This window comes from Paralichthys olivaceus, chromosome 21 (assembly GCF_024713975.1).
Source record: "Paralichthys olivaceus isolate ysfri-2021 chromosome 21, ASM2471397v2, whole genome shotgun sequence".
Lineage (NCBI taxonomy): Eukaryota > Metazoa > Chordata > Actinopteri > Pleuronectiformes > Paralichthyidae > Paralichthys > Paralichthys olivaceus.
In genome coordinates, this window is record NC_091113.1 from 11,453,116 (window position 1) to 11,464,140 (window position 11,025).

The 11,025-nt window shown below is 39.3% G+C and overlaps 1 protein-coding gene across 1 annotated transcript; it reads right to left on the minus strand.

Moving 5' to 3' along the window:
* Positions 1–1,087: 1,087 nt before the first annotated feature.
* Positions 1,088–10,812, minus strand: LOC109627048 (cAMP-dependent protein kinase type I-alpha regulatory subunit). Its single transcript, XM_020083406.2, has 11 exons — positions 10,533–10,812; positions 8,727–8,942; positions 7,299–7,469; positions 6,710–6,801; positions 6,558–6,619; positions 6,427–6,473; positions 6,142–6,300; positions 5,843–5,903; positions 5,525–5,646; positions 4,072–4,153; positions 1,088–3,687 (listed from the first exon to the last, which is right to left on the minus strand). Exons 2-11 carry the CDS (start codon positions 8,898–8,900, stop codon positions 3,515–3,517), a joined length of 1,143 nt encoding a protein of 380 aa, XP_019938965.1. The 5' UTR covers positions 8,901–8,942; positions 10,533–10,812; the 3' UTR covers positions 1,088–3,514.
* Positions 10,813–11,025: the final 213 nt, after the last annotated feature.

Genomic DNA, 11,025 nt, shown 5'->3' on the forward strand with positions numbered 1-11,025 from the left:
TTTAAGGAATATCAAAGAACAGCCTGGACTTTTCTCAACCCAGAAGAACTACGAGCAACAACTTTAAAGCAGCAAAGTTGCTTTTTCTCAAAAACAATTAACACAGTTAATTATAATCAATTCAAACTTTTGCTAATCATTAGCAAATATCACTGCATGGAAATATGACCTCAATTGTCAGAAGTCATAAATATCCTCCTTAAGGAACATTCAGAGATGTACAAGGTGAGCACACATAAAGCCAAATACAATTAAATTTAAGAGTTGAAAATCATACAAAAAAAAAATAGGAACCATTCGATCCGAATTCAAGAAAATTGTATTCTTCTCCTCTTAAGGCGTTTTGTTTGTTAAATTGAAGAAGACATTTTGGGGACCCATATCTACCCTGTTGACCAAAGTCTTTTTAAATAATGACTTTACAAGAGCAGAATGATAGAAGTTGTGTATTTAAAAATGTAGGCATCGATTTTAATACACTAAGTATTTTTGAGCAGGAATGAGTGAATACAAGAGGCTTTAGATTCCTTAGATTTAGGGTAGAATTAGGTTCCCCCCTGGTGGACAAAATTCATATTACATCTTTTTCTAAATGGTACAAGCAGGTACAAAACAGTTTTTCACCCTTAGCACTGATCTTGTCCGTTTCCTTTAAACTCATAAAATTAACGAGACTAGAGCGAGAAATATGTTTTGAATTATCATAGTTATGTAGTTACTTTGCAACTACACTGATTAATCATTTATTTGTTTTATATCCTTTTTATTCAATTTCAATTCATATTTTGATCGTTGGTCCAACTTATCAAGTCATGAGGGTGTCAACTTAGACACTAGGAAACTAGGGTGCACATTTTTCACTGCTATAGTTTACATACCAAACATATCAATAGAACAGTGATTAGCAGATTAATCACAAATGCAAATTATTATTAGTTGAAGCTGTACGTTTCTCACAAATTGCATTTCATTTAATTAAGTTACATTATAAGCACAGTTTTGACAATAAACATCATGAACTCAACCAAGTCAGTGCAACAGTAACACAAGTATTAAAAAAAAGAACGAAGCGTGAGACAAAACAGAATCATTTTTACTTTTTTATTGCTTAAACTGCCATCTGGAACAATCTATACCAAAAGGATAAACATCTTTGCACATACAGGAGGTCAAACTGAATACAGGGTAGAATAGAAAAAGAATGGTCCTCTGATCGCCTGCTGCTCTCTCTCTCGAGCGGCAGGTCTAACAAACTCACTGAAGGTCGGGCTAGCAGGAGTGACCGACTACTACTGTAAGCCCAGGTAAGGTAAGCTAAGGCAAACCGGGACGATTGCAGTGTGGCTAGAAACATTTTGGAATAAAACCGGTGATGTCGCTATTTACAGGAAAACAATACGGCGACAAAAAGGTGCATGAAACCCTCGCCCCTAACACAGTCACTTCCTGTGGATCAGGATAAACATTAATCCACATGTGACCACATCCACAAGGACAACCCGAGGGCTGAGGGAGGAAACACGTGAATATCTCAAACAACTGTAAAGAAAAAAAAAACACTAATGTCTGTGAACAAAAACTCTCATCGCTAATCTGACGACCCTGCAATCGGCACCAAAATCAAATCGTTTGGGACGTACAAACACACATCTCGGTTCTGAGCGCGTACAAGTGCTTTGAATGAGACAAAAAAAAAAAAAAGAAACAGATGTGACTGGTTCTGGGTGGTTTCTGGTATCAGACAGTGAAGCAGGAATGATGAGTTGAGCTGAAAATCCAGAAGTCAACATTGTGTGATTTGGTAAAGATCTTTTAAAAAAAAAAAAAAGGAAAGAAAAAAAGAAAAAGACTTAACATTTTATCTAAATAGTCATGAAGCAGTTAAGCTAGGGAGTAACAAACCAAATATTTGACAGAGTTCCTGCTTCTGCAAGCAGCTGCAGGACACAGCTTTTTTTTGTTTTTCTTTTTAAATTCACGCTTCCATTCATACCGGATCACTGGATGCCTAAAACATCATGCCAAGTAAGCATAGAGAACAGATCACAAGCTACTCTGATGAGAAGACAGCCACCTTTTTCAAATAGGCAATAAGCAATGACACTAGTTTTAAATAAATATCTGCTCACGCTGCCCGTCAGCTCACCTGTGATGCTTCCGTACATAAATACTTCGGATGTCCTGAAAATCCACAAACCACCTGGTTTGCTTCAACTTTTTTTTTATCTTCTTCCAAGACGTCACTTCAATAAACCTGTATTTACCCTTTGATCTATTGTTAAAAAGTTTGAACCCATGACGTTTTACACAATACAATTACATACTGTTTTGTCAAGAAGAAGCATTTATTTACTTTGTGGCACTGGACACCTAAAATAGAATTTATGGAAAAATAAGTGTTTACAAAAGACAGTTAAACATATTTTTTTAAGATCACCATCACTCCAAACCATAAGTTTATCATTTAGTCAATGATAGTAATAGAACAATGATCGTTTTTTCTATACTATTATAATATTTTGAATACAAACCATAGCAGAAGAGTGACCAAGTTATTTGGTATATACTAAAAAAATGAATACTGAAATACACTTAATACTCTTGTTTTTTTTTTCCTCTCTTTTTTACTTTTTTTCCCTCAGAGTAGTCAAGGCAGTTCTTGTATGGTCATTCTACCGATTAAGAGGATGATAAGGGTAATAATAACTACTTCCTGTTTTTTGGGCTTCAAATAGCCGGGGGAACAGAACACACACTGCATTTCCACAGCTATGCATCTTTGCGTTTTAAAAATAACCAACATTTGGCACTAGCCTGGTAGCTGCACAATTAAATAAGAACCTTTAAGTTGCACAAGCTCTCCCAAACTAAGCAAAAATCACCAATCTCATCATACCAATCACAACGGTAACCTTAAAATAAGAAACGGAGCTTCAGGTCACAGCTGAAACCTAAAAACTAAACTCGAAGCAGTCAAATACTTCCTGCCTCCTACAGTTTCTAGGTTCTGCTCTACACTGGTTATCTAACTGATGTCAAAAAGGAAACTCTTAAATGGGGAAGAATCAGTCCTCTTCACTTCAACATAAATCTGTAACAAAGCGCCATGTAAAGTTTGATTGTCCTGTCTCATCAGTGTGAGACCCAAATGTCTTTCAGATCTAACAATCCTGTTATGTGTTTAATTTGAAAATAAAACCATAACCAGCAAATACATTTATAACATAAGAAACGTGATGTAACTGTGCCTACAAGGTAGCGTACAGCAGCTGGTACAAGCGCTGGTGAATGGCTAAAAGTCACCTCTGCCTGACGGGTGGTAACAACGAAATCATCCGCGTGTAAAACAAAGAGGGAGGGGGAGATAAAGTGAACAGAAAGAAGAAGAAGAAGAAAAGTGACAAAAAAGCAAATTGCATTGGTGGACCCTGGGTCTAAAAGGAGAGAGGGAGAGGAGAGGGCAGGGAGTGGAGGGGAGGGAGGTAGGGATGGGGAGGGAAGAGACGCCCCCCCTTCAGACAGACAGCGAGACGAAGCTGTTGTACTGCTGGATGTTACGTTTGAGGATGTCGGAGCAGGGACCCAGGACGCGCTCGAAGCGAGGCCGATCGAGCTTCACACACTTGAGGGGCCCGCGGGCAACCACGGTGGCAGCACGGGGACGGTTCATCAACAGAGCAATCTCACCTGAGGAGCACGGACAAACACACACTGTAAAATCTAGCTCTGATTTAAAGATTTATATTCTTTCATTTTAAATCTGTTTTAACTCTTTTCTCATCTGTAACATTCTTATATTTGTGCTCTCATGCTTTGTGAGCTTTAAACTGCTTTTAATTATTTGCTTTCAATTCTTCCTCTTTAACCTGTAAAGCACTTTGCAACCGGGTGTTTAAAAGCTGCCAGAAAAAAAACTTTTCGTTGATCACAAGAAGCAGGACTTTTCTCATACTTTTACCATTTTCAAACATATTATCGAGACTTGCTGTCCTGTTTCCACTTAAGTCACAAATTGACAGCACCAATCGATTAAAAGAAATCAAAGACTGCTGTGACTCTGTTAGTTCTTACCAAAGTAGTCAGATGGTCCTAATCTCCCCACTTCCACAAACTCCTCGTTCTCTGAGCGACGCTGCAACACAGCTGCAGAGCCCTGAAACAAAAAGAAAACACAGACACACAAAAACAAATGGATGATTAAGGGTTCACCAGCTTCACTCAGAGGAAAACATATCTTTATCTCCATAAGAGTGTATTATTTTAACGAGCTCAACGGCTAAAAAGCATCCGACATTAGTACGTTGGTTCTGAAATTGGAAAAAAATGACTGAGTCACAGGTTCATTAATCATCAATTAGGCATCAACCAATCACACGAATTCCTCTCAAGGGTAAGCAACAGGAATTAATGACACATCCATCATTACGTGTAAATCATCGTGAATCGTGCATTAGTTAGAAAATACAAACGCATGTGTGGTTTCTATTTGTTTGTTCTTTTTTGATAGTGTTGCCAATTAATTTTAGACCCGGAGTTTTCACATTCAATCAATTCAACACAACAATGAGAATGAAAATGTCCATGTGAGAATACAGCAAGAAAATGTCTAGAAAATTCACAGGAAGCAAGTTGACGACATTTCACATGAACAGAAAATCTCAGGATGAAAAAGAGGTGCAAAGAAGACAGAAGAAGTTGTCAACTTGAAAAGACAAAGAGATTTGAGAGTTTTTGGTGATTAGGGCCAACATATACAAAAACATGTGATTTCTGCAGTGGAATTTACAAGGAATGTCCTGCCTCCTTCAGGCTCCACCCTGGCACCATCCCTCGCCTCAATGTTCCAGACATTTTCCTGTTGTTGAGAACACGTCTGACTCAGACAATCTCCTGCTGCGTTCATATGTGAAAGGCAAACTCTGGAAAATGTCTGGATGCAATTTTCTGGATATTTACCAGAGTTCATGTCGAGTGTCACCAGTTTAATACCCTTAAGCAATAATTAATTTACTGCTTGGTTTTATCTTTATTTGATCAAATTAAGGCTGCAAGTAAAAGGTGATTTATTTCTGCCAATAATTGCCTTGAATTATCGATTATTCAAAACTATAATTAAACTTAAGCGATTAATCAATCATGAAAATAGTTCCTGATTAATTTTCTCTAGAATGAAGAATCATTTAATCAACTATATCAAATAAATGTTGAAGGTGAAGCAACATTTTCCAATCGCCACCAGAGGGCACGTGTGCATGGATAAAATGTGGATTGAAATAGTTCAACAGAAAACATGAAACAGCTTTAAGTCACAAGTGGATCCAACACTTTCTGAAGTGTTTGGTGAAACTGGGCCAACGGCTAAATACAGAACTGATGGAACCAAACGAGCAACAATGATGGACGCCCCATCAACACTAATTAACTTCACGTGACATCTCCTCACACTTCAGAAGGGAAAATCTTGGAATTTGGGACAAAACTATCTCGCTTGTATGTGGAGAGAGTTAATGATCGAGCTTTATACCTCTAAGATAATGAAGAACTCGTCTCCAGGCTCTCCCTGCACGACAATCTTCTGTCCATCCTCGAACTGGACGGGCTCCAAGGCATCAGCGACTGTCAGACGCTCCCACTTGTCAAGGGACTCTGAGGACAGAGAACACAGAAGAAAGTTCTAAACTGAGACGACGGACCAAAAAAAAGGTCTCATCTAAAAGTTTTGTTCTTATATGAGATATTTTTAAATGCTCTTTCAGGTTATTTGAATCCCAAATGCGAACACAAGTGGCTTCTCTTCTTCTATTTTTACCTTTTTTCTGATTTCAAAATAAAATGAACCCACCTAGAATGGACACTTTCCTGAGGAATTCCTCATACATCTTCCTCTTTCTCAAAGTGCTTCCCTAAAGAGAAATATATTTGTATTAGTGTAATTGCATTAAAAAAGCTTGATGTAGCATCTCAGCATTAGAATCAATAAAAGTTAGATGATATGAGGATATTAGTTAGTTACAGCAGGAACCAAAACTAATGTACACAGAAAAAGAAAATTTTGAGAAAAGAAAAAACATGTTCCAAACCTAAATGAACAGTGATCTTCCTTTACGTCAGACCCACAAGAACAATAACATGTCTCCTCACCATGAGTATTCTCCTGTAGCTGTCTCTGTCGATGCCCCACAGCTTGACATTGGTCTTGGCTCTGACTGTGGCCGCCCTCGGGGTGCCGTAGATCAGGGCCAACTCTCCAAAGCTGCCTCCTTCTCCGATGCTGGTCACCCATTCGTTGTTCACATAGACCTGTCAAATAAGCAGGGTAGAAACCAATGTAAAAAAATCAAATGGCAAAAAGGGAAAACTTAAAACTTCCCATTTATTTATTGTTTAAACATTAAGGTCTATCCATGCTCAGAATCACATACTCACATCCATCTCTCCTTGGTCGATAACATAGAAATTGTCACCTTCGTCACCTGAACGTATACAATGATAGTGTTAATATCACAATCACACAACTCTCAATCTGGAGTAGTTTTTGTTGAAAGATAAAACTTTACCCTGCAGAATAACTGTTTCCCCAGCGATGTAGGTGACTGGAAACATTGCATCGAATATGTCACTGGAAAAAAAAAAGATTTGTGAGCTGATTCACTGAATACAGTTACACATATATCCAAAGTTGAAAAACCAAAGACGGTTTCACGCATACCTCCTCTCATTGTCATCCAGGTGGGAGAAGAGCACATTCTTTTCAATAGCTTTGGCCAAGGCTGCCATCGTCTTGTAGTCTTTAGGAATGACCTTAGAAGACAAAAAACAAATGTTTTTGCTCATTTAAGACTTTCAAACAAATCTAAAGCAACTGAACTTTTCAGAACAGTGACGGTATCAGATTGTTGTCGATTTAAGTGTTGCAACCATAGACTTTAGATAAAGATGGCAGCGTATCCCAGATATGAAAGCCACCATCTTGTGCGCGTGGAACCAGAATCTGTGCAGTAGTGTTTTGGAGATGTAGCTGTGGTAGTGAGGTCCCTTCGATACACGCTTGACCAGTCTCTAAAATGACATTCTCATTGGAAAATCAATTTGGCTTGTACTGATTTGTTAGTTTGGTCCATGTCTCATCCACTAACATGGAGGAGGCAGGAATTATGACCCCTACTGGCAGCCAGCCATCAGGGGGCATTCAAGACACTTTTGGGGAGCTGTCATGTCCATCTTTATATTCATTCTATGGTTGCCACACTCTTGTAGACTCCAAGGCTGTTTGCTCATGTGTGTACGTGTGCATCTACCTTTCTAACATATGAGGCTGCATCCTCCTCTGTGTAAACCTCTGCGCTGAAGGCTCCTCTCCGCCGGCGACCTTTTACCACCGGGTTCATGGGTGGAGACACCTCCTCATCACGTGAGTCTGAACGGGAACTGCTGGCCTTCTGTTGGTTCTGAATCTGCTTGGCCTCCTCCTGAAAGGAAGGAAAGGGATGGAGCCGGTGTAAAAAAAGAGCAGCATTAGGCAACAAGGTTATTTGCTGCTGCAGTTCATTCAGGTTAATTTATGTTAAAACATATGAAACACATAAAACACAACACAACATAAAGAGAAAACTAAAGTGGTCAAAAGAAAAAACTGATAAAAACTACAGTGAAGTTCCTCCTTAAAATAAATGAATGTTTTTTTAACCACCAGATCATCTAAAGGATACAAACATATACTACAGTGCATATAACTTTATATATGCATGTACTGTAATACACTTCAAGAGGATTTGAAGTCACTCTCAGGTGAGTATCCTAAAAATAATCAGATAAATAAAAAAGTGACGAACCATATGCAACCATGATAAACCTATTTTTGATCAAATACTTTGAATATGAACAATTTTAGATTGCATACATAGTTTCAGAAAACCATTAAGTTTTTCATAGTAATGGCAATTTGTGAAATGTCATTTGTTGTATGTGGACTTGTTTGCATTAGTTAAATTTAAGGAGTAATTTAATCACGAATTAGTAACTTTGCCTATCTAGATTTTTACTGATATAGTAAAGGTATCTGGTTTTGAACATGACTTCTGCAACCCTGATCCAAAAGTGTTCATATTCCGACCTTGCATATATATTATAGAAAAATCACAGGACATAACGTTAGGTTCACTTTGTACATTTGAGCAAACAAATCAACATAAAAAAGTGGGAAGAAAAAATGTCATACTTAATGCATATAATTGTGCAGAAATGTAACCATGTTTGACATTAAAGTGGTGTCAGCTTTTTAGATAGAGAGCTAATTATCTTATTTTGAATGTATTACTATAACCTACTTAATTATTGCTATGTGGCTCTTGGACATACTGATGTACTCTATCAAAACATTTGGAAAAAAGCTCAAATCCAAAAGGTTAGCGCAAGTATTGATGACATCATATAAAAACAAAGTGCATGAACCTGAATGTCTGAGAAATCTCCCTGTCTGTGACATCTTCTGAGTAATTCTCAAAATTATTAAATTGAGTTGGCTTTTTATTAAAAATAAATATAATCTTACCAGATGTAAATAAATATAAATTATGATTATGAAAAGATTAGCAGTCCTATGAGACAGATAGTAACTGTGTGGCGTAACATGAGTATGTGATGCTCAGCTTTCACTGTATAATGATTTTCTTTCTGTCCACTGACGAGTAAGGACAACCAAATCAAATCCAATAACACACACAAACCTTCTCCAGCCTCTCGAAGTACTCCCTGAGGAAGGCCATGGGCCTGTCTGGCCTGGAGGTGCACAGCTGGACAATGCAGTCCTTCAGCAGCTGTTGAATGTTGTGTTTCTGCACGTACTGCTCACACTCCCTCAGGCTCCGCTCCTCCTCACTGTTCGTACTTCCAGATGCCATGACGACAACTGCGACGCTGCTGTGTGACCTCTGACCTTTGTACTGAAGAGAGTGGACAGTAACGAGGAAAAAAAGAGCTTGGTTTCAGATCATCCCTGAACAACACGGACTAGGTGCGTTACCAGAGAGCGACACTGAATTACAGTGTCCGTGTTTCATGGTGAGACGCGGACAGACAGACAAACATGAGAATGTGAGAAAAATCGAACCAGAGTGAGAAGGCACAGAGAGATGGGGGGGGTTGTTTTGGCTCTGAGCGCTTCTACATGTAAGGATAAAAACTGGTCATATGATGCGATCACACATATCTGTCTAGAGACAACAAATTGGGACAGCACACACACACACACACACACACACTTTAGTTGGGTTTATTTATTCAAAACAATTAAGAGTTTTTCACCACCCTGAATGAAACCCTCTGTCACAGAGACAGTAACTAGCTACAGCTGAAACATTATCACAGCCGAGGCCTAATTTTAGACGAATGGTGAAGGCCAGTGAATCAATCCAGTGTGAAACAGACCAAAGCATAAAAGAAAGTGCATTTGCTCGAGGTTTCAACATTTCAAGACACAACACTGTTGCTGAGCAAAACAGCCTGACAGATCCCAGATCATCTGATCGGCCTCAATGATATCAGCTTGTACAGAGAGTGCTCTGAGGAAAAGGCCTGTGCTGTAACCAACAATAAGTGCATTTAAGATGAGAAACTGTAAATGAGTAAATGTAATTATGCCAACAGAGTCTTGTGGAGAAAACCCGTCTCTGCAAGTTCATCATGCATGTGCATTAGTATAATAGGATTTGGATAATTTCTAATCTGACAAGGTCTAAAGGAGATTACTAGACATGTTATCAAAGATGAGGCTGGCCCAGGCTGTCACTAAACACACTTGTGGAGGAAACTTGGCAGGGTGGCTTTAATCTGAACCTTATACAGAAGTATATTCAGACCATGTGGTATAAATTACCAGCTCCAGGCAATAGGACTCACCAGCCTTATACATTAGTTATTTAATCGTCTCAGTTATTTAATGTAAAACATCTACATTATACAGCTAATATGTGAATTGGTTGGTTCCTGATCTGCAGCTTCCTCCCTGCTGACACTGAGAACAGGGCTGTCAATTCAATCTGATACAACACGGCGATGCACGAATGACCTTGCTGAAAAAGTGACAACAGAGAACAGAGGAGGATGAAAGGTGCACAGGAACGAAAGGTGTTCAAACTGAGTGAATGTCATCGCCTTTAGAGACAACGTGAAGCAAATGCCCTGTGTGAACCATCGTCTAGGTCAGGAAGGCTTCACGAGGAGGCTGACGGCTGCAGCCAAGTAACTCACAGCCACAGAAATACCACCGAGCCCACATTCAAAAACACAAGACGACAACAAAAAGGTGATAACAACGAATGTCGTGCACTTCAGCTTGAATGTTTTTGACGTGCGTAACGTGAGAGAGCGCGTCTGGTTTGATGCCTAGCTTGCTAGCTCCGTGCAAAGGCAAAGCTCTCCTGTAATGACGCCATCTTGAGCTCTATCATAAACAAACGAGCGACGGAGGAAACACATTTAAGCCTGTTCAGAGGTCACGCGCTCCGCGAACTGGAAGAGACGCGGATACTCACGGGAAAGTGTAAGAATTCCTGCCGAGTCCTTCGCTAGAGACTCGGGATGGACGATGTTTTTCAGGAGCGAACCGTTACCAGATCCTCCTCGCTTCGATTTTTTTTCCCCGAGCCCTGGACCGCTGCCCCACCGGATACGGCCAGCAGCCAATCAGCGGCCGCCACTGACGTCAATTCTCCTCGTTCTGACATGTGAGCCCGTAACCCCTGGCAACCTTAAAGGGGACCGCGCGGAAATCGTGACGTCAAGGAAGTCGTTCAGCAATAAAAAAGAAAAAAATCGATTAATAACCTGATTAAATGTAACCTTGATTATAGGAAACTCTACTCGCTGTTTTTATTTAGAGATTAGTGGAGATTCCTGAAGTTATTGCATTTAAAACAAGAGGGAACTCTTTAATGGGATAGTTCACCCAAAAACGAAAATTCACTCATTATCTATTAACCAGTGCCTATGGCGGGGTGGATGAAGTGTTTAAGTCCACACAAATAA

What these genes read in the sequence shown, in the direction of transcription:
- LOC109627048 (XM_020083406.2), bottom strand. Translation starts at nt 8,900, where the DNA reads ATGGCATCTGGAAGTACGAACAGTGAGGAGGAGCGGAGCCTGAGGGAG. An exon ending in TCGACCAAGGAGAGATGGAT is followed by an intron (nt 6,301 to 6,426) that starts GTGAGTATGTGA and finishes CTTATTTGACAG; the next exon opens with GTCTATGTGAACAACGAATG. An exon ending in AGTTCTTCATTATCTTAGAG is followed by an intron (nt 4,154 to 5,524) that starts GTATAAAGCTCG and finishes TTTTTGTTTCAG; the next exon opens with GGCTCTGCAGCTGTGTTGCA.